The sequence below is a fragment of the Colletes gigas genome, unplaced genomic scaffold, assembly GCF_013123115.1.
Source record: "Colletes gigas isolate AHSC1104 unplaced genomic scaffold, ASM1312311v1 Colletes_gigas_Sc00014, whole genome shotgun sequence".
NCBI lineage: Eukaryota > Metazoa > Arthropoda > Insecta > Hymenoptera > Colletidae > Colletes > Colletes gigas.
The window spans coordinates 4504677-4529606 of NW_025106643.1; the positions used below are offsets into that span (position 1 = coordinate 4504677).

The window sequence follows — 24930 nt, forward strand, 5'->3', positions numbered from 1 at the left end:
ACGTTATTAATTTTTGAAGATAACAAGTTTCATTTGACCTTCTCTTTTCCCTTTACTGGGCCATCTTGGTTTCTTCTGAATTAATTTGTTTTAAATAGAAACATGTTAATTCTCTCTATTTTAACTAGTTGAATGTAGAAATTGAGATGTTGTAAATGACTGACGTTATTAATTTTTGAAGATAACAAGTTTCATTTGACCTTCTTCTCTTTTCCCTTTACTGGGCCATCTTGGTTTTTTCTGAATTAATTTGTTTTAAATAGAAACATGTTAATTCTCTCTATTTTAACTAGTCGAATGTAGAAATGAGATGTTGTAAATGACTGACGTTATTAATTTTTGAAGATAACAAGTTTCGTTTGACCTTAACTTTTCAATCACTGTTACCATACTGAACAAGTGTAGAAAGCACAATCGTGGAATTGTATTTCGTATAAATAACGAATACTTCTATTAGAAACGATATTATTATGCATTCATTGAACTCAAAACAATCGAATCTGTTGCTTGATTTTGTTTAATTTTTGATGATCGATATAGTAATCGAACCAAGGTTCAGGTTAGGTCTGGGTTAGGTCTGGGTTAGTTACTATTAACACTTTACCGACCAGTAGCGGTTGATTAATCGGCTATCGGTCGGTAAGCGTTGGTCGGTAAAAAAGTTGATTAATACGCTATCGGTCGGTAAGTGTTGGCCGGTAAAAAAGTCGATTAATAGGCTATCGGTCGGTAATGTGTTAAGTCCATGGGATAGGTTGCACTACAACGGTCTCGACGATAGCTATTACAAATTATTGCATGAAAAATTTGACTGATATCAACAAAATAATTTGTCAAACCAATAAAGTGATTTATTCAATGCAACACGTGAATTTTGATTCGTTTATTGTGGTACACATTTTGTTCCACGATTCTACGATTAGCGAATAAAAGATGAATATCTCTATTTACTGACTAATGCGTCCATGTAATAGTTACCTAGTATTTTTAAAGATTGACAATTTTATTAGAAATTCCAGTGAGTAGTAATTAATGGATTTTGTTTGCCTGTTCGTAGAAATTGCAGACGATCAGCGAGGATTTCTGTGGTCTGGACGTGAACACGCCTCTGGGAGGCGAAGACGCCATGAACGCGACCTCGGTGCTTACTTTCGACACTCATCTCACCGCGGTAGCTGCTACATCCACCGGAGACTACACCGTCGTCTTCCTGGGCACCCGCACAGGTCACCTGAAGAAGGTCAGTGCACGATACTCTTTATCTCGTTGATCGAAGAAGCGCGAGACTCGTTCGAACGGTACCACCCGTTTCATTAAGGGCTTACGCCATCTTGTCGGCGTCGAGAACCAGAGAGCCAAGGTATTCGACACGTATGGCCTAGCAAAAATTAAACAGCCATCTATTAACCCCTTAACGTTCACATTTTTCGGGTGGATCAACAATGATCAGCTTTCTTTATTGAACTTCTTTCTAAGCTGTATCAAAATGCGATTTTTGTTAATTACAATGTTGCATCCATAAGCTACAAAATTCACTAACGATCCTACGAGAAATAGACTGATGCAAGAAAGTTTTAAACTTATTAAAAGACATTAAAGTATACCAATTGGTCTAAATATGATCAGTTCCACTAGGTAACCCAATTGTGGTCACTAATAACCAAGGTGCATGTGACCTAAAACGCTCAAAAAAATGTTGCATCTAACGTATAATTTCAAGGAAAACAAGTATTGTCATCCCTTAAATTGATCCATTAAACAAATATCATTTTTCAAAGCAGTCAGACTCGGGCATGAGCGTTAAGAGGTTAAAGGATAATTCAATTTATTCAATTTGATTAAAATCTAGAATTTTTTAATTGGTATTCGGAAACATTTGTAACCAATATGGCCTAACCAAGAAATATTGAGTAATTTATACGAACACGTAAAATCTATTCTATACGTGTTTCGTGTGACTGTTTTTTGGTAAATTCTATTGCAATATGGAAATACGTAAATTTGAAGAATATTTCGTGTTTTGAGACGTTCAAACATTGAACCCATTGTTTACTAGAAGTAGAGGAGAGTATGTTGGTACAGTCAAATTATCTGAACACTAGATATATGTCAATCAAATAGAAAAATATCTATCAAGTTTGTTACTTCAGTGTTCATAGTTTCGTAGTTCACTGACATTAGTAGCTTCTATTTTGTTAATTTTTAATTTATTTAATTAATTTTATTCTTTATTGAACTATTCGTAGATAAGGTAAACTTGTTTTTTTTATTTTCATTCTACGTACTACATTTTTTTTACAATGAAATGTTTATATAGTCATTGCTTAAGAGGCAAGTTGTTTCCCTATGGAGCACACTGTTACAATGTAGTATTTTATGGTTGACTAAAAGAAAAGCTCTATAAAGGAATATAAAAGTAGTATAAATACACAAACATAAAAAGGAAAATTATACTACTAAATGTGGATAAAGAACATAAATTGTGCAGAACGAAATCTCCGACGTCATAAATAAGTCGTAATAAACCAAGAACGATATTAGATATAAATGTCTCATTTCCTTGGGAACTGGACAATCTGGGTTATAAATCTGACATTAATGAACAAATGTAATTTATGACGGCGAAACGCGTGGAAACGTATAATGTCTTAAATTGTAGACACAGAAGGCTCTTATTTCCAAAATGGTACTAAAATATATTAATTAGTGAATGTTAAAATTTATGAAATAAAAATGTTAAGTCGTAAAGATATTTCGTTCTGAACAATACCATATCTAGATATAGATTCTAGAAGTCAAAACAAGACGAAAATCAAGAATATCAATCCCTCGATTGAGGCTTCGTTAAAAAGTTATTAACAAACTAAATTAAAACATTTCAAATCATTCTGAAAAAATTATTTTTGGTTGTGGAAATCAATTACAACCATTTGTGGTGAATACACATACCCCCGAAATCCTACGCATTTTCAAGAAAAAAAATTCGAGAAGCCTAAATTTTTCAGCGGAAAAAAAATTTTTCAAATCGTTCTAAAAAAATTATTTTCGATTGCAAGGGTCGATTACAATCATTTTAGGTTATTACATATACCCACGAAATCCTACGCATTTTCGAGAAAAGAATTCGAGAAGATGCCTAAATTTTTCGGTGAAAAAGAAAATTTGCATATCGTTCTAAAAAAATTATTTTCGATTGCAAGGGTCGATTACAATCATTTTAGGTTATTACATATACCCACGAAATCCTACGCATTTTCGAGAAAAAAATTCGAGAAGATGCCTAAATTTTTCGGCGGAAAAAAAATTTTTCAAATCGTTCTAAAAAAATTATTTTCGATTGTAAGGGTCGATTACAATCATTTTAGATCATTACACATATTCCAGAAATCCTACGCATTTTCGAGAAAAAAATTCCTTACCGAAAATATAATTTCAGGCCAGAAATGGCACTCCAAAATTTCGTGCGTATCTTTAAAACGTCATAACTTTTGAACGGATTGAAGAATTTCAATGTTTCAAACGACAATTAACGCGTATTTTAGTGTCGAATATGTAGAAATTCTAGCAATATTGAAAAACTTATTCCTTGACCCCGTAAAGTGAGAAAAACCCCATAAAAATGGTCCAATATTCAAACAGCCATAACTCGTACAATAGTGAATGTATTTCAATGAAACTTTTTTCTGAAGTAGAGCGCATGGATACCTACAAAAAAGTATAATACAACTTTTTTATAGGGCGTGTAACAAAATTACTAAAATTCGAAAACGAATTTTTAAGAAACATCGACACGGGGGTCTAAATTTTTTGGTGAAAAAAAAAATTTCGAATCGTCCTAAAGAAATTATTTCTAGGTTCTGTGGTGCGATACAACCATTTTTTGTGAATACACATACATCTGAAATCCTACGCATTTTCAAGAAAAAAATTCGAGAAGTTGTCTAAGTTTTTCTACGAAAAAGAAAATTTTCATATCGTTCTGAAAAAATTATTTTCGGTTGCGGGGGTTAATTACAATCGTTTTTGATGAATAAACATACCCACGAAATCCTGCGCATTTTCGAGAAAAAAATACAGTATGGGCGGAACTTTAAACGTTAATAACTTTTTAACGAAGCTTTCATCAACAAATTGGTATTCTTGATTTTCATTTTATTTTGGCCTCTAGAGTCTTCCATTAAAATTTTTCCCAGAGGTAGCCGAACACCCTGTGTATGTTATATTATTTTAGAGATTTTTAGGTTAGCGAACATGACTTTCATCGATCAAAATCGTTTTTTTATACGAATTTCGTCACTCTATAAAAAGGGCTAAAATATTAAGCAGTGATGTTTATTCAAGCATATAGTTCCGTTCTGTTAACGATGAACGACCATTTTGAATTTTAGTGAATTTTAGTTGAACGATACAGAAATTCGAAAATATAATGTACAAACATTTGGTGAGGAATATAATATAGTATTACGATATTTAATCGATATAAAAGTACAAATACAGTATTTACATAAAATGGGGAACAGTATTTGTTAACTATTAATTTTAAAATAAATTTTTGCAAACACTTTCTGATCGAACAAAATTAATCTCGATTTGTCAATGTTTCCTCAATTACTTAAATCATTTTTTATTTTTATGATTTTTCAATAATCTTAACAAGTTCCAAGTAAACTAAATTTCATACAAAAAATATTTCAATGTTTTTCAAATGGCAACGATTGCATCAATTCACAAAGCAAATAAATTAAAACAATACTATATCTCTATAATTCTATTAACTTAAAAAGAATTTTAGATAAATATCATTCGCCCTGATATTAATTTTAACAAATCGAAAGCGAGTAGATTTTATAATTTTATTAAAGAGTGAACATAAAATATTCGAATTGTTTGTTGAAAATGTCACCCATGGATATTATTAAATATTACAGGGACGAAAAATTCATCGAATCTTTCGTAGTTATGTTTATGATAAAAATTATTCTCATCCAATTGAACGAATACGTCATTGGTAACTATTTTATATAATATTTTCGAGGTTTCAAACTGTCGTTTCATAAAACAGAATTTCTACATTTTTCCGTTACAAATATGGCGTAACCCCTTAATCCGACCTTGCACGTTCCGCGTTCCCTTCGCGCGAGTTTCTCGCAATCTAATTCTTCCATAGCGACATCCGGACTCGTTCTCCGTACTTTCCTGCTCTCTGGCCTTTTGTGAGCGGATAGTCGAGTATTTACAGTTGGGCGAGTACTCGCACCGCGTTCTAGTTTCTCCTACCCGTGCGAGGGGTTGCTACCCTCTTCTCTATCAACGATTCCCGAGTCACTACGAATATAGAAACAGAGATACCTAACGAAGAAAAAGGGAAAGTGACAAAGAAGTTCGAAACTCGTCGCTCGACTAGTCGTCAAAAGTTTCGATCTGGGTCATCCGACTCTTCCATCGAAATCACTCCTTCTCGGTACCATTTATCACGAATCAAATAACGTAATATCTTCCAGAACTCGCTCCACGGATCCCACCGATGCGTTATCGACGATTTCGAGATAAAAATTTTCTTAAGCATCGCGAGTCTCGTGAAAGAGTTGTTAGGAATCAGAACGATATTCAACGAAGTTGCTCGACACGTATTACGGCGGGAAAGTTTATGGGATGTTCGACGCCGCGGGAGAACAGTAATGAAACGGAAAGGCGGATACCGACGAGTAGAACGTTTCGCAATAAATGTCGTACCACTTGCGTTACCTTCGCGTTCATTTTGCGCCGCGGTAGCAAACTTCAGAAATTCCTTTCACACCAACACCGGCGGCGAAACTTTTGAACGCCCGTGTAACTTGAACGCGTAGCTCGATGAGTGAAGCGGAACCACATTGTCCTGTCGTGGCGGTACCATTACCTCCCCGAGCCAGTCTCTCGTGCTCTCTTTCGCACTGGACATAATTAATTCCCCAATTGGTCCCGCGGTGGTGAAAGTAATCACAATAGATATTAATGAAAACGACAGAATCGGGTCTACGGCGAAACCCGCTTTCCGCCAACGTTCCATTAGCCTCGGTTCAGGTAGCCATTACGGGATATCGTTGGCGCGCGAAGCGTTAACGGGTCCGCGTTGCTAATGGACGGGTCCACGGCTTCGCGAACTTTGGCAGCCCCTGAACTCGTGCTCGAACTCGACGGATCGAATGGCAGAGGGATCTCTGCGGACGCCCACGCGCGATCGGTAAATTAATCGCGATCCACGCACGATCGTGAATCAAACGTCGTGCGAGCGTAACGCGAGCTGCGTAATTGGCTACGCGACGCGAGGAACGACAAAAGTAACGAATAGTTACAAAATTATGGACCATCGAGGAAAAATCCACGAACGGATCGTTAGCCGGTTGGGTGCATTTCCAGGAACGCGATATCTCGCGTTGGCCCTCTCTCGAATCCGTTGTAATTAATCACGATTATCCGGCTAAAATCCTCTCCGATTTCTTCCGCGACGCCTGGACGTCGTCGTTTTATTTACAGAATCGCGTTACTCGATATCGGTGGAAAATGTTTGCAGGCTGTGTGGACACGGTGGTCGAAATGACCGTATTTCTTCTGGAAAAGTGAACAACGATCGAATTTTTCGGACCAAAAATGATGTTAATAGTTCTTTTTTGTGTTTGGGAGTCATTTGGAGTCGAGAAACGATGCTTAATAATAGTTATTTTTGTTCGAATCCGTCGTATTAATTGTTTTTTTTTGGGATCAGGATATTTGTTGATGTCACCACATACATACAGTTCAAAATAAAATTGCTGGGAAGTAATATTTACGAATTCTGTAACTTTGACTTTTCAAGTATGAGGTCTATATTGTGCACAAATTAATAAACCTCTTCGTTAGTATTTTAGAAATAAATTATATTATTTAAGTTAAGGTATGTTTTATTTTTCAACGTTATTCAATGAAATAGTTCATTAAAGGAATTACATTTATAACTTAGTTGTACCTTGCATAATCAGTCCACGAGCTCTTCGACTAAGAATATTCAACACTTTAAATCTTATCATTCAAAGATTGTGTAGCAAATTTATCTATTTTATTGAACATCTTCTCAGTTACGTAATTTCTTAAAAAATCAATAAAATTTAAATGTATCGCTTGAGATTGAAAAATCGTACCTGAAGGATCAAATACGGAATCAAAAATCTATCAAATTGAGGTGTTCCGTAAATCTAGTATCAATAACTTCGTAACCATAAATAAGATATATCATATATAACTTTCATCTGATACCACAAACAATTTGTTAAAAATTGTACAAGCTCACATATTTGAGAACGAAGTAACTTGACCGAGGTCACTTTTCTATAAAAAAAAACCTTCAAAGCCCTTTACTCGAGCAATAAGTGAAATTACAATTACGAAAGTATGATTTCCTCAAGCAATTTATTCGCAGTGTGTTTGACTAAACGATTGTCTGAGTAAGGTATTAGTTTAACATGAAATGCAATTCGATTTTATCCGAATAATAATTTTTCTCACGTTCGACACAAACTTGTGAAGGTGTCTGTACGAGGCGACTTTATTTGAAACAGGAAATACGTTTTCTCGCCGCGTCGATCGCGTCTCTTTCGGCCGTTTCGGTGATTTCGATGCGCGGATAGGAAACGTCGCTTGCAACGAAAGAGTATCGCGAACGAATGATTCATCGAAAACGCGATACTAACTATATTACTAGCAATATTCTATCAGGTTATATCGTATTAAATTGATCATATTTTATATTTAGATTCTAATTTTGCAAAAAATTAGAGAACTGTACTGGAAAATGGAGGTACAAACATATTTTCACGTAATATGCGTTTACGAAGAATGTTTTCACTTATCTATTTATCTATTAATTTATTTAACTGCTTTATTAGATAAATCGTTAGTATTATACATTTACAAAGTAAACGATAGTACCTACTATAAAATAAATTATACAAGAATATGAGACACATAATTTCCATCGATGTCTATAATTATTCTTCGAGATTCTGTTTCCCTGAAGCTATAATACATTAGTACTAATATTCTATCAGGTTATATCGTATTAAATTGATCATATTTTATATTTAGATTCTAATTTTGGAAAATTAGAGAACTGTACTGGAAAAAGTAGGTACATAGAAACAAGTTTCACGTAATATGCGTTTACAAAGAATGTTTTCACTTATTTATTTATCTATTAATTTATTTAACTGCTTTATTAGATAAATCGTTAGTATTATACATTTACAAAGTAAACGATAGTACCTACTATAAAATAAATTATACAAGAATATGAGACACATAATTTCCATCGATGTCTATAATTATTCTTCGAGATTCTGTTTCCCTGAAGCTATAATACATTAGTACTAATATTCTATCAGGTTATATCGTATTAAATTGATCATATTTTATATTTAGATTCTAATTTTGGAAAATTAGAGAACTGTACTGGAAAAAGTAGGTACATAGAAACAAGTTTCACGTAATATGCGTTTACAAAGAATGTTTTCACTTATCTATTTATCTATTAATTTATTTAACTGCTTTATTAGATAAATCGTTAGTATTATACATTTACAAAGTAAACGATAGTACCTACTATAAAATAAATTATACAAGAATATGAGACACATAATTTCCATCGATGTCTATAATTATTCTTCGAGATTCTGTTTCCCTGAAGCTATAATACATTAGTACTAATATTCTATCAGGTTATATCGTATTAAATTGATCATATTTTATATTTAGATTCTAATTTTGGAAAATTAGAGAACTGTACTGGAAAAAGTAGGTACATAGAAACAAGTTTCACGTAATATGCGTTTACAAAGAATGTTTTCACTTATTTATTTATCTATTAATTTATTTAACTGCTTTATTAGATAAATCGTTAGTATTATACATTTACAAAGTAAACGATAGTACCTACTATAAAATAAATTATACAAGAATATGAGACACATAATTTCCATCGATGTCTATAATTATTCTTCGAGATTCTGTTTCCCTGAAGCTATAATACATTAGTACTAATATTCTATCAGGTTATATCGTATTAAATTGATCATATTTTATATTTAGATTCTAATTTTGGAAAATTAGAGAACTGTACTGGAAAAAGTAGGTACATAGAAACAAGTTTCACGTAATATGCGTTTACAAAGAATGTTTTCACTTATCTATTTATCTATTAATTTATTTAACTGCTTTATTAGATAAATCGTTAGTATTATACATTTACAAAGTAAACGATAGTACCTACTATAAAATAAATTATACAAGAATATGAGACACATAATTTCCATCGATGTCTATAATTATTCTTCGAGATTCTGTTTCCCTGAAGCTATAATACATTAGTACTAATATTCTATCAGGTTATATCGTATTAAATTGATCATATTTTATATTTAGATTCTAATTTTGGAAAATTAGAGAACTGTACTGGAAAAAGTAGGTACATAGAAACAAGTTTCACGTAATATGCGTTTACAAAGAATGTTTTCACTTATCTATTTATCTATTAATTTATTTAACTGCTTTATTGGATAAATCGTTAGTATTATACATTTACAAAGTAAACGATAGTACCTACTATAAAATAAATTATACAAGAATATGAGACACATAATTTCCATCGATGTCTATAATTATTCTTCGAGATTCTGTTTCCCTGAAGCTATAATACATTAGTACTAATATTCTATCAGGTTATATCGTATTAAATTGATCATATTTTATATTTAGATTCTAATTTTGGAAAATTAGAGAACTGTACTGGAAAAAGTAGGTTCATAGAAACAAGTTTCACGTAATATGCGTTTACAAAGAATGTTTTCACTTATCTATTTATCTATTAATTTATTTAACTGCTTTATTGGATAAATCGATAGTATTATACATTTACAAAGTAAACGATAGTACCTGCTATAAAATAAATTATACAAGAATATGAGACACATAATTTCCATCGATGTCTATAATTATTCTTCGAGATTCTGTTTCCCTGAAGCTATAATACATTAGTACTAATATTCTATCAGGTTATATCGTATTAAATTGATCATATTTTATATTTAGATTCTAATTTTGGAAAATTAGAGAACTGTACTGGAAAAAGTAGGTTCATAGAAACAAGTTTCACGTAATATGCGTTTACAAAGAATGTTTTCACTTATCTATTTATCTATTAATTTATTTAACTGCTTTATTAGATAAATCGTTAGTATTATACATTTACAAAGTAAACGATAGTACCTGCTATAAAATAAATTATACAAGAATATGAGACACATAATTTCCATCGATGTCTATAATTATTCTTCGAGATTCTGTTTCCCTGAAGCTATAATACATTAGTACTAATATTCTATCAGGTTATATCGTATTAAATTGATCATATTTTATATTTAGATTCTAATTTCGGAAAATTAGAGAACTGTACTGGAAAAAGTAGGTACATAGAAACAAGTTTCACGTAATATGCGTTTACAAAGAATGTTTTCACTTATCTATTTATCTATTAATTTATTTAACTGCTTTATTGGATAAATCGTTAGTATTATACATTTACAAAGTAAACGATAGTACCTACTATAAAATAAATTATACAAGAAGATGAGACATATAATTTCCTTCAAGATTCTGTTTCCCTAAAGCACATTACTCTGATGAAACATGAAACAATTTCGCATTATTTCATTCGAGTCATCGAGCAAGAAACAAAACAGACGGAGAATTAATTACGTTTATTAGCTACAATTCTTTTAAATGTACGTTCCACGTATGTAAGCCTCTTATCGATACATCAACCTAGATATCTTACCCGACCCGCGGTTGGTAAAAGTGATTTGTGAAAATCTATCATTGAACACGTTTCTTTGCGAAGCGTAAACATCGCACGGGCATGTTTGGCGAGGGGGAATTTAATTTTCTACTTTTTCTACCATCTATCAATTAAGTTTGTACGCGCCTGGAGGTTTCGCGATGCTTCCACGCAGCGTTCATTAACAATCTAATACAGAGTCCTTGTAACGTCATTCCCGATCGGGTCGATTAATTACAATCGCGACTAGATCCCGTCCAATTTGTTGCACAATCCCGCGTCGGAACGTAGCCGTCCTGGCGCTAGAAAAGAAACGCCGGCTACGGATCGGAAAATTATGGATCCGTGTGTTGTCATTAGCGATAGGCGTGTATCGTTCGAAACGAGTTTCAAGGGAAATAGTCGCGCGGATTTCTTTCGTTTAACCGCAATTATCGCTGGGAACAAACATTTCTTAAATACCGAACGAATGAAATATTACTTCTTTTACCGTCGAAGCCAAATCAGTGCGTCATTTTAAGGGCTAACACCACTGTGGAAACCTAAAATAAAGCATTTTTTCGCGATTTTTTTTTTTTTTTTTGATGGATGGAAAAGTAAGAGGATAGTAATATTCAAGAATATTATTAAGCATGTCGTTAAGTTTTCAAAGAAAAATATTTATTCAGAAATAGTGCAAAATGGCGTCACTGGAGCCATTCTCGCAAGGCGTGTTGAATTTGAGGCGCTCTAACTAAAAAAATAAAAAATTTTCTCTTAATCTACATGAGTATAGGAGAAGTACGTGGGGGATTTTTAAAATATTCATTTTTGTGTGATTGGCGAGCATTTGAAGTAAAAGGTCCAATTCTGTACAAAATATGGGGCATTCATTTGTCAATAAATAATTTTAAAATCAATTTGTATTTGGAAAAAAATAAAAAATTTTCTCTTAATCTACATGAGTATAGCTAGACAAGTACGTAGGGGATTTTTAAAATATTCATTTTTGTGTGATTGGCGAGCATTTGAAGTAAGAAGTCCAATTCTGTACAAAATATGGGGCATTCGTTTGTCAATAAATAATGTTAAAATCAACTTATCGAAAATCCCCTACGTACTTCTCTTTGGAATGTTAGTTCAAAGATATGGCCAAAATTTGGAGCGAATAGAATGAAAATTGTTGAAGTAACACTGCGTGCCATTTTAAGAAATCGCGAAATTTTCGAGAAAAACGCCTTTAAAGTTTTGACATGTGTTATGAACGTAAAAGAATGAAAAATTTGATCGTTTAAAAATTTTTACCATTAATCTGCTATCCCAGGACCATAAAACTGACCTTCTCTGGTTAAATATTCTTCCTCGCTTTGTTTCCTCCTCGATTTTATTATAGAATGTTTAAAGCATCTTTTAAGTTAATAAAAACAAAATTTTTGATAATTCTACAGTTGTGTAACCCTTTAAATAGTCACGTTTAAAAAAATTTCATTGTCTTCATCGAGTTTATCGCAATTTCTAATTTATTTCTCAGTTTTATTTTAATTATTTCTGGAAGATGATAGCAATTTGTTATTTACTTCTCATTTTTATTTTAATTATTTTTGCAAGACGATAGCAATTTGTCATTTATTGCTCAGCTTTATTTTAATTATTCCTGGAAGGCAATAACAGTTTGTAATTTATTTTTCATTTATTTTTCAATTTTATTTTAATTATTTCTGGAAGACAATAAAAGTTTGTAATATATTTCTCATTTATTTAATTTTATTTTGACTATTTTTGGAAGACGATAGCAATTTGTCATTTATTTTTCAGTATTATTTTAATTATTTCTGGAAGATGATAGCAATTTGTTATTTAGTTCTCATTTTTATTTTAATTATTTTTGCAAGACAATTTTTGTACAGGCACAAAACTTTTTCCCCCTTATTATAAAAGGTTTAAAGCATCTTTTAAGCTAACAAAAAAAAATTTTTGATAATTCTACAGTGGTGTAACCCCTTAAATGAACACGTTAAAAAAAATTTCATTGTCTTCATCGAGTTTATCGAGTGATTCAAGCTAGGATACAGAAAGTCAGTTGCTTATTTTCGATTTCTAATTCTAAGTCAGAGATGTTAATCAGAATTTATATTGCCTTTTGTCGAAATAAATAAATAGTCATGTAGTGTGGTATATTGCGATTATTTTATGTTTTTCCAAATACGAGACTGGGGCACTGATTGTTCATTTTGCATTAACACATCACCAACCATTATTTAGTTGGATAACAACCTGTCACGGATCACGTTTGTAGAAATTGTACTCGATTGTGTGCTTTTAACTATGCACAAATAACGCGTATTTAATAGACCGAGTAAATATGCTGAGTAATATGTCAATCGTAACGCGACACTGACTTATAGCTCATATTTCGTTTATTTATACGGGCATAAAATAGAAAATCATCGATATCACGCATACGTGACGTGACGTTGGTCTCTAATGAGAATCGCCGCGTTACAGATACGTGACATGTGCTAGCAAATGCGTTAAATGGTTTATGATTGTATAATACTTTACTCATAAATAATGCAAAGTTGTCGAATCTGGACCTGTACATTTTCATTCGTAGGAAATAAATTGATCGTGTACGTCTTAAATTAAGGTAATTAAATTTTTGCAGTGAAAAATTGAATATCAAGAATCGAGCAATAACATATTTTAACTTTAGTTTTTTATCATTCTATTAAAACACATTTAGTCCTAACTTTAGGACCTGAACGTTTATTCTGTGCTTCTTCGTCCATGTTTAGTATCAATTGTACACATAAAATGTATATTTTATGAAAGAATACATTTCCATTAGCACGTTGACTGCCAAACGAAACTTTGATTTTAAACAATTGTAAACTACATAACATAAAATTTCTCTTAGTACTTATTTTCATAGCTACACTAAACTTCGTGAATTTTATTCAAATTTATTTATCTTTAACATTTCAACTTGAGAATCAATTATTTTAGTGAATAGTTCTATCACTCATATGTGAATTACGGTGGCAGTGAAACTGTTACACAAATAGAGGTACCTGCTTTAATATATTCGAAAAGGCTCCACTTATGAAAACGACCCATGCACCAAGCAATGCATCACTCGAAACCATTTAATTTTTAATTTTTCTTATAAACATATAGTTTCCTCAATGTTGCGTTGATCGTACGAAAACAGCACAGAAAATGGCACGCTCAAAACTTTCGTAACAATTACTTGATTTACCCCCGAAATCCTATGCACTTTCGAGAAAAAAATTCAGGAAGATGGACAAATTTTTCGGCGAAAAAAAAATTTCAAATCGTTCTGAAAAAAATATTTTCGTCCGCAGGGGTCAATTGCAATCATTTTTGGTCAATAGTCATACCCCCGAAATCCTACCCACTTTTTAGAAAAAAAATCGAAAAGGTGTGAAATTTTTAGACGAAAAAAGAAAATTTCAAATCGTTTTGGAAAAATTATTTTTGATTGCAGGGGGCGATTACAGTCATTTTTGGTCATTACATATACCCCCGAATTCCTACGCGTTTTCAAGAAAAAAATTCGAGAAGATGCCTAAATTTCTCGACGAAAAACAAAAATTTCAAATCGTGTTGGAAAAATTATTTTCGGTTGCAGGGGGCGATTACAGTCATTTTTGGTCATTACACATACCCTCGAAATGCTAACCATTTTCGAGAAAAAAATTCGAGAACATGCCTAAATTTTTCAACGAAAAAGAAAAATTTCAAATCGTTCTAGAAAAATTATGTTCGATTGTGGGGTCTATTACAATCATTTTTGGTGAATAGACTTGCCCTCGAAATCCTAACCATATGCGAGAAAAAAAATTCATTACAGAAAATATAATCTGAGGCCTGAAATGGTTCCCTGAAATTTTATGCGATTGGAAGATTTTAACGTTTCAAAAGGCAAATGACGCGTATTCTGGTGTAGAATATGTAGAAATTCTAAAAATATTCAAAAAGTTGATCCTTGACCCCGCAAAATGAGAAAACCCCCATAAAAATGGTCCAATTTACAACCGTCCATAACTCCTACTATAGTGAATACATTTTAATGAAACTTTTTTCTGAAGTAGAGCTCATAGATACCTACAAAAATGTATGATACAACTTTTCTGTAGAGCGTGTAACAAAATTACTAGAAATTATTTTAAGAAAAATCAACAGGGGGTGGTAGGTGCCTAAATTTTAACGAAAAAAAAATTTTAAATCGTTCTAGAAAAATTCTGTTCGGTTGTGGGGTCTATTACAATCATTTTTGGTGAATAGACTTGCCCTCGAAATCCTAACCATATGCGAGAAAAAAAATTCATTACAGAAAATATAATCTGAGGCCTGAAATGGTTCCCTGAAATTTTATGCGATTGGAAGATTTTAATGTTTCAAAAGGCAAATGACGCGTATTCTGGTGTAGAATATGTAGAAATTCTAAAAATATTCAAAAAGTTGATCCTTGACCCCGCAAAATGAGAAAACCCCCATAAAAATGGTCCAATTTTCAACCGTCCATAACTCCCACTATAGTGAATACATTTTAATGAAACTTTTTTCTGAAGTAGAGCTCATAGATACCTACAAAAATGTATGATACAACTTTTCTGTAGAGCGTGTAACAAAATTACTAGAAATTATTTTAAGAAAAATCAACAGGGGGTGGTAGGTGCCTAAATTTTAACGAAAAAAAAATTTAAAATCGTTCTAGAAAAATTCTGTTCGGTTGTGGGGTCTATTACAATCATTTTTGGTGAATAGACTTGCCCTCGAAATCCTAACCATATGCGAGAAAAAAAATTCATTACAGAAAATATAATCTGAGGCCTGAAATGGTTCCCTGAAATTTTATGCGATTGGAAGATTTTAATGTTTCAAAAGGCAAATGACGCGTATTCTGGTGTAGAATATGTAGAAATTCTAAAAATATTCAAAAAGTTGATCCTTGACCCCGCAAAATGAGAAAACCCCCATAAAAATGGTCCAATTTACAACCGTCCATAACTCCCACTATAGTGAATACATTTTAATGAAACTTTTTTCTGAAGTAGAGCTCATAGATACCTACAAAAATGTATGATACAACTTTTCTGTAGAGCGTGTAACAAAATTACTAGAAATTATTTTAAGAAAAATCGACGGGGGTGGTAGGTGCCTAAATTTTAACGAAAAAAAAATTTTAAATCGTTCTAGAAAAATTCTGTTCGGTTGTGGAGTCTATTACAATCATTTTTGGTGAATAGACTTGCCCTCGAAATCCTGCGCATTTTCGAGAAAAAAATTCAGTACGCGCAGAAATTTAAAAGTTAATAACTTCTTAACGAAGCCTCCATCAATAAATTGGTATTCTTGATTTTCGTCTTATTTTAGCCTCTAGAATTTGAATAAAATTAAACAACGTATGTACTTAATAACTAACACCTGGACAACGATCCACGTGCGATCGCAAAACCCCACCGGAAGTCCCAAGCGCCATCCAACTAATATACTCGTAAAGGTCTGTGGATTGTAAGATATTTTCCCTTTAATATCTAAATTCAATGGTTTGTACAGAAAGCTGGCTCGAACGTAACTAACTAAATTATTATTAACAAACGATTAACTAATAAAATGAACAACTTCTAAATACATACTTCACGCGAAACACACACACATAGTCGGCAATGCCTTCAATCGAAACTGTCACATAATGCATTCATTCATTACAAACCTAAAGGTTGCTTACAGGATATTGTCTATGCAATAGCGGAGGAATAACGTACGTCGATTAATTTTGTATTTACGTATCTCTTCTAGCTGTATAACTTTATAAAAAAGGGCATTGCTTGTTAAATTGTATTATTCAACAACACCTAGAACGACAATAATAATAATATCCAAGTATTTGAAGACAAAGACCGTGCAAAAAAAAAGTTAACACAATGCTTGCTTCGAAGGACAGAAACTGTTGCAGATGTGAGCGTTTTGTAATTCGCGCGCGTCTTTGAAGGTATGTAGGAGCAGTGTGATCGTCGATTGTTAGGCAAATAAAAGAATCGTACTAAGAAGCCGCATGTTGTTCCGTTCGTTTTTAATCAAGAAAACCCCATAGCTTTAACAGAAACTTTTCTGCGTCCACGATCGATTCAGCCACCTAGGGGAAATCGAAAAACAATTAACAATTAAATAATCGTCGAATCTTTTGTGATTCTGACGCCCCGGATCGGCCCAGTTGCGCCCCGTGGAAGTAGAAAATAATGGAGAGAGAATTAATTCAAGAGACGGAGGGGGGGGGCTCTAATTAATAAAGAACCGTGGAAATTCCCAGGGTATCGCGCGGAATTGATAACGAGCGCCGCTCGATCAAAGGGTTAATTTGTTCCGCGATCGTCCGAAAACCCGGTGGATCCTGTTCGCGGCGTTGTCTCTATCGCCGTCATCGAATTAATCCTAATCGTTGCGCTATTATGCGGCCGGGATTTGCATAGCGTGACGGGATTTTTTTTTCTTCTTCTCCTTTCCCCGGGACGAGAGCCGCGTCGCGGCTCGCATTCATTAGCGGGCGTTAAAGAAAATGCAAAATCGTGGCCCGGGAAATCAAAGTACGAAAGGGAATTTATCCTTGAGGGGGTCGTCGGAAATTTGCAAGTTAACGAAGTTTCGCGTGGCACCGTCGTTGTTCGTCGTGATTAATTAAAGCCGCCCCGTGGCCGTGGATCGCCGGGCTTCGATTATAATTATCTGTGTGCAAACGCGAAACTCAAATAGCTCGGCGGCCGAGCGCAAACACGCCGTGCAAATTCGCTGAAAGGAATACGGGGGCCCTCGCTCCTCTTTGGCGAGAGTTCAGCGATTCACGCTATTAAAAATTTATCGATGCTCGAAAGGGGGGTGGGTGGTGGCGGTGGGCAGACGTCTGATTCTGGTTAAGAGAAATCGAAGGCGTGCACGAGGTCTGTTCAAAAAATAAATTATTGCTCTTTGTCTCCTTCAAAATACTCCCCTCCTCTATTCACACACTTGTGCCAGCGATGTTTCCATTTTACGGTGCATTCCTGGAAAGCTTCTTTTGGAACATCCTTCTTAATTTTTCTTAAGGGGTCTGGTAACTCTAGAATATTGAAAAATTCGATTTTTTTTTTTTGGCTTATATAATAGTTTGAAGCCTTAAAAACATTATGCGAAAGGTCTCAGTGTCGGAACAATATTTTTGCTGAAAATTTAGAGCCCCAAACGATAACGTGTATCTGCGTCCTGTAGCGCGTTAAATGCATTTTCCTCGGAACTAATGTTTTACGAAACGGTGTGCAGCATTACTCCAGTTCTAATTAATCAATTGCTTTGAAAATTTACAGTTATCTTTACTATTATATTTATTAGGCATTGACGATCCGTTTTTTTCAAAATTGTCAAATAATTCTGCAAAATATTCGTAATAAGAACTCGTTTTTGTGTTAAAATTCAATTTTAAGTTTCAAATATCTGCCACATTGTTCATTTTTATATAAATTGAAATATCTCATCGTCAATGCCCAGGACATTTATCATAGTTAATGGAATATTTCGGTTTTTGTTGTACATAACAACCATTTTACCACAATCCTGCACACCAGCTGGGCATCAAAACAAAAAGTGGCTCGGGAACATGACGCTGTGTAGGCTTAATTATAAATATTTTTTAAACATTGCCAAGGGTTTTTTTCAACATTTGTTATACCTAAATACAGTGCAAAGTTTCAGGATAATTGAATGCTTACTTTATCTTCAGTGTTGCTTAAAAAAATGCCTCGTTTTCCATACCGCTAGAGGTACCAGACCCCTTAACCCCTTAACGCTCATATTTTTCGGGTTAACCAAGAATGATCAGTTTTCTTTATTGGATTTGTTTCTAAAAATGTGGTTTTTGTTAACTACAATGTTGTATTCAACGTATAATTTGAAGGAAAACAAATATTATCATCCCTTAAAGAGATTAAACAAATATCGTTTTTCAAAGCAGTCAGACTCGGGCATGAACGTTAAGAGGTTAATGTCCTCAGTTGAGGCAAAACGGCGTCCTTTCAGCACTGATTTTAATTTTGGGAACAAGAAAAAGTCGCGGGGAGCAAGGTCTGGGGAATAGGGAGGTTGGGGGAGGACAATCATCTGATTTTTGGCACAAAACTGGCGAATTAACAAGGCTGAGTGGACAGGCGCATTGTCATGGCGAAGGAGCCATGAGTTGACTCGCCACAACTGTGGTCTCTTTTTGCGAAATTTTTCGCGCAACGCTTTTAAAACGCCTTCATAGCACTGAGCGTTGATTGTTTGACCTTGAGGCAAAAATTCAAAATGCACAACTCCGTGGAAATTGAAAAAAACGGTGAGCATCACCTTGACAGAGGATCGAACTTGTCGTGCTTTTTTTTAGGCGTGGAGATCCTTTGTTAACCCACTGTGATGACTGGACTTTCGTCTCAATGTCGTATCCATAAACCCAACTCTCGCCCACCGTGATGATCCTTTGAACGAATGTTTCACCATCGTCGGCTTTTTTAAGGAGTTCCTGGCAAACGTTCACTCGATGTTCCTTCCGCACTTCGGTCATCAAACGAGGAACAAACTTTGCTGCAACTCGATGCATGTTTAATTTTTCGGTCAAAATCTCGTAACATGACCCAATTGATACTCCAACCTCTTCTGCAAGTTCTCCGATAGTCAGACGACGGTTAATACACACAAGATCTTTGATTTTCTGAATGCGAATGTCATCGGTTGAAGTCGAAGGCCTTCCTGGTCGAGGATCATCTTCAATCGATCGACGACCATTTTTAAATCTGGTAAACCATTCGTAACACTGCGTACGAGAAAAAGCATCACTTCCGCAAGCTTGCTTCGAAAGTTCAAACGATTCCGTGAATGTTTTACCCAGTTTTACGCAAAATTTCACGTTGCATCGTTGCTCTCGTAACTCGGCCATTGCGAAAATCGCCACGAACAGTGAAGCACGTTGCACTCAAACAGCAATAACTCGAAAACTAAACAAGATATAAAGAATTTGTAAAAAAGTCAGTTACGCGGAAGATTATGACAATTGCAGTGCTGTCAACTGTTCGTTGCTACGACGATACACAAACACACAACTAAAAAAGTTCGGTTATTCTTTGAACAGACCTCGTATTAATCATCAAGCAATAATAATAAAATTACTGTTACTACGAATGTGACTCGTTTTCGTCATGTTGTACAATTAAGCGTGTGTAACTTAAGCAAATTAAAATCCTAACGAGAAAGTAAATAGAACGAAGAAATCCATGGGACGAGGAAATATTCCCACGGAGGGGTGGAAACTGAACGCGCGGGTGGGAATGTGGGCTACCTTTTTCATTTTTTAACCTAGAGACTTTTAGAATAGTCAGACTAAAAAAATTTGATGAACGAAGAAGAGAATTTAGAGAATTTCATTTAAAATTAGCTACACGAGTATAAATATTGTGGACCTTAAAAAATCTATAAATTTTCGCTTTTCCTAAATTGATGCAAAATTGGACATCTTGAAAATCGGTGATATAAGACAGCATTACATTTCTGAGAAATAAATTCTGAAACTACGTTGAAGGGTTTATAGAAAAGTTTCAATATAAACATAAAAGTCTAAAATGTAGGAATACAATTATAGTTTATTGATGATTAATGATGATCATACTTCGTTTTCATTCATTCTTATACGTCAGTACTATATATGACTCAAAATATTAATACGTTTTTGATATTTGACGGTTCTCAAAACCATATTATCTACTGGAAATACCCTTATAATTTATTACCAGAATAAAATTGATAAACAAAAAGTAAAAAATTAAAAATAGAAAGATTGTTCTGCCACTTAAAAAAATCAAATTGTGAAACTGAATTAAAACATTGAAAATAAAGTAAGTTTGTTACATTGAAAACCATTTCATAATTAAAATTTAATTAAACGAAGTTAAGTTACGCCTAGATTGCACATTTGTTAAATCCACATGATTTGAAAGGCATTACGAAACAATTAAGTTCCGGTGTTACATTAATAACGCGAAAAATAAGAAAACAAAGCGCTAAGACTTAAAAATGGTTTCGTTCTATTTACTTAACCGATGTAATTGTATTTTTTTATCGCGCTCTCTGAACCAGTCAGTGATCAAGAATTGTCACGCTATGCATGAAAATGACATGAAAATCAAATAGAATTCGCTTAGCTCGAGATGCATTAAAGCGTACATAATTATTCGAGGAAAAGTAAATACGAATTTATGCAGTAGTTTGTAATTCCGGAACACTCGACAACAGGAAATTATTTTCAAGCGTAAAAGCATTTTATTGTCTTTTAAGTGAATAATTATGTTGTAATAAATTTGTCGGACCGTGAAGACTCGTTCGCTTATGCAAGGTGGAACGCATAACTTTTTCACTATAAATTACTCCTAAAGTACGCGTTCCGCAAAAAATATAGAAATTATGCGATATCGAAGAGAACTTAACGAGAAGAATTTATCGGTGCAAAAAGAAACCTTCGAGTTTCTATATAAAAAAACTGATCATCTTGGGTATTTTAAATAGTATTCTATTTTTCATATTTATAAACTTAATTATTTGGTTCTAAAATAGTTAATGTTAACTCTTGCACATTTGTTTGGTTTTTCTAATTTATTTGTAAAAATCTTTTGAAACGTTTTGAATAAATCTTAGAGGAATTTAATTTTTCTCAAATTAGTGTATAACAAAATCAATAAAATCTCGTTCTTTGCATACTTGAATCAAGTTAATAATCATTGATGAATATATTAATGCAATATATTTGTTAAAATATTCTTTCGTTCAATCTGCTTGTGTCTTATAAATGTATTTTATTTTTCGTGTATTTTATTTTTCATGTTAAAAATTATTATTCTAAAATAAGTTGATGTTAACTCTTGTACATTTGTTTGGTTTTTCTAGTGTACGTTATTTGTAAAAATCATTTGGAACGTTTTGAATAAATCTTAGAGGGAATTTAATTTTTCTCAATCTAGTGTATAACGAAATCAATAAAATCTTGTTCTTTGCATACTTGAATCAGGTTAATAATCATTGATGAATATATTAATGCAATATGTTTGTTAAAATATTCTTTCGTTCAATCTGCTTGTGTCTTATAAATATATTTTATTTTTCGTGTTAAAAATTATTGTTCTAAAATAAGTTGATGTTAACTCTTGTACATTTATTTAGTTTTTCTAATTTATTTGTAAAAATCATTTGAAAAGTTTTGAATAAATCTTAGAGAGAATTTAATTTTTCTCAGCCTTCTCTAGTGAGTAACAAAATAAATAAAATTTTATTCGTTGCATATTTGAACCAAGTTAATAACGTAAACATTAATATATTTGTAAAACTATAGTTTCGTTCATATAATTATTATTTTTCAAAGTAGTATTAAAATGATGTGTTAGAAAGTTATTTTTTTTGTTTTTTTATTGAATGCTGTTTAACCCTCTACAGGATTATTAGCAATACAATTAGGCTATATACCTACATTGAGATTATCTGAATACACTTATCGATAACAAATAATAAATTACAGAAAATCAGCAACTTAGATTTGGATTAAATATATATATGTTACCGTGAATGACCGAAATTGGAGAATGTCAACTTTCACCGGTGAATGTCAACAGATACCAAATACGTCGGTGAAAGATCGAATATTTCATTACATTGTTGTACATTCGGACCCTCTCCGGTGTGTGTCGACAATCACAGATATGCTCTGGTGGAGGTCCAAAACAGAAGAGTCAAAAAACAAGCGACTGGCTCTCTCCTGCCAAATCCTTTGTTCTGCTCGGAGTCAATCAGCTTTGTCAGTCTTATGCAAGCTTTGATAACGCGAGCAACGTTTTCTTAATTTTTTTTCCGATACCCTAATTTATACTAAATGGATACTGCAGTAAATCGTGATCTTTTTCTAACCCAGACATAACCCAGACCTAACCCAGACCTAACCCAGACCTAATCCAGACCTAACCCAGACCTAACCCAGACCTAACCCAGATCTAACCCAGACCTAACCGAGATCTAATCCAGATCTAACCCAGACCTAACCCAGACCTAACCCAGATCTAACCCAGACCTAACCGAAATCTAATCCAGACCTAACCCAGACCTAACCGAAATCTAATCCAGACCTAACCCAGACCTAACCCAAATCTAGGGTCTGGGTCAGGTCTGGGTTAGGTCTGGATTAGATTTCGGTTAGGTCTGGGTTAGGTCTGGATTAGATTTCGGTTAGGTCTGGGTTAGGTCTCGGTTAGGTCTGGGTTAGGTCTGGGTTAGATCTGGATTAGATCTCGGTTAGGTCTGGGTTAGATCTAGATTAGATCTGGGTTAGGTCTGGATTAGATCTAGACTAGATCTGGGTTAGGTCTGGGTTAGATCCTTTCAGAAAGAGAGGCGAAAAAGTTACGTCACCCTTGTGACGTTTTATAGCGACTGAATTACGGAGAAGAAAATATAATTCTCCAACATGTTCAACACTCACCATTAGTGCATGGTGAATGTCAACATTTACCGGTGTAAGTCAGAAATGAGGGTGTTTAGCAAATATTTCGGTCATACACTAAGCGACTATTTGAATGTTGACATTCACCGGTGAAAGTCGACATTCTCCAGATTTCGGTGTTTCACTGTAACATATATACAATGCTTCTCTAGGAATTTGAAAATAACCATTAAAGGGGAGATACTTGGTCGAGAAAGAAAAGTGTTAACCGTGTTGGAAAGTTATCGATTTCAGTAAATTTCGTATTATCGAGGCTTGATTTCCGTTTCCGAAGAGGTTAATTGGGAATTGAAATATGGGCGTCGCAGAGAACGAAGCAAGCAAACAACGCGAACGACGTTTGTTGTAAAACCGAACACTCGAATAGTTGTTGGGGGCCCAGAGAAGGCGCCTCGAGTTTCGAGCATCAATCCAAACAAGGATCGCGTACGGTCGTTTACGAGATCGATAAATCTTCGGGTCCCGTAGGCGTTGGACAGATGGAGATTTCACGCGCACGGGGCTGTAAATAAAATTAATTTACAACAAATCGGACGCACGTTGGCCAGAGCCGAGCGGAGAGATGAAAATAAGGTGAAAAGTCGGTACGACAATCGCGCGTATTTCTTATTTCCAATTTGCAATCCTGAATCGTTTGATAAACTTGATTTAACGAGCGAAATGATCGCGGTTTCGCAGCGTTTTCCATTCAGGTTGATTAATTAAATCTTTCGCGGCCTCGTCTCTTACATCCTGCCGCCGTTGTCGCCCGGAGAATAACTGCCAATCAAGATTAGAAACCTCAAAAAGTTTACGCTTAGCAGTTTCGTACGCTTGCGCCATCATAAATCCGTTTGATTAGCCTCCGCGACTACGTGTTCGCCGTTCTGCAATCTGTGGAAATTTCATTCTCTTACCCACGGTTGGCGTTCCAACGTCTTCTCTGTTCCTTTTTCCCTTTCAGTAAACTCCTTTTTCTTTTTCCTTTTTCCTTTGCTTGTCCGTTCTCCAGTCGTGCCTCCCCTACCCCGGAATTTTATTTTTCTACGTCAATATCTCTCCTACTTCCTTCCGTAAGAGCTTCCTACATTTTCGCTGCCCTCTGCACCGGGTCCCTCCATCGCTCGCTGAAGTATCCGATACTTTAATAGTTCCGACATGTGTCGAAATCAAGAGTATGTAATAGCGTGTCTGCAAGTTTCCTCTTTCCCTACTGTTCGTGATAGTTAATAATCTCGAAAATTTCAGCCTATTGTAGAAAATATTTTATACTTTTTGGTATATTTAATATGATATAATGAATGATGTTAAAAAAGGACTTTAATAACGTAGTTTAACACACTGTTTTTCAATAAGTTCGTTGGATTGAGGTTTTATTTTAAGGGGTGATTCTTCTGTGACAGCTTCAAAAAATCAATTATTTTTCATTTTTCAAAAATACATACAGGGTGAAAAATTTTAATGGGAGATTCTAGAGGCCAAAATAAAACGAAAATCAAGAACAATTTCTTGACTGAAGCTTCATTAAAAAGTTATTAAACAATTAAATTAAAAAATTTCAAATCAT

General features: G+C 33.9%; 1 protein-coding gene across 6 annotated transcripts in view; it reads left to right on the forward strand.

Moving 5' to 3' along the window:
* LOC122399682 (plexin-A4) overlaps nt 1-24930 on the forward strand; it is an 817700-nt gene that overhangs the window by 574147 nt on the left and 218623 nt on the right. For all 6 annotated transcript variants that reach the window (XM_043400546.1, XM_043400548.1, XM_043400547.1 and 3 more), the window contains one exon: nt 1058-1240. In XM_043400546.1, the coding sequence (XP_043256481.1) occupies nt 1058-1240 (183 nt within the window). The remainder of the gene's footprint in view (nt 1-1057; nt 1241-24930) is intronic.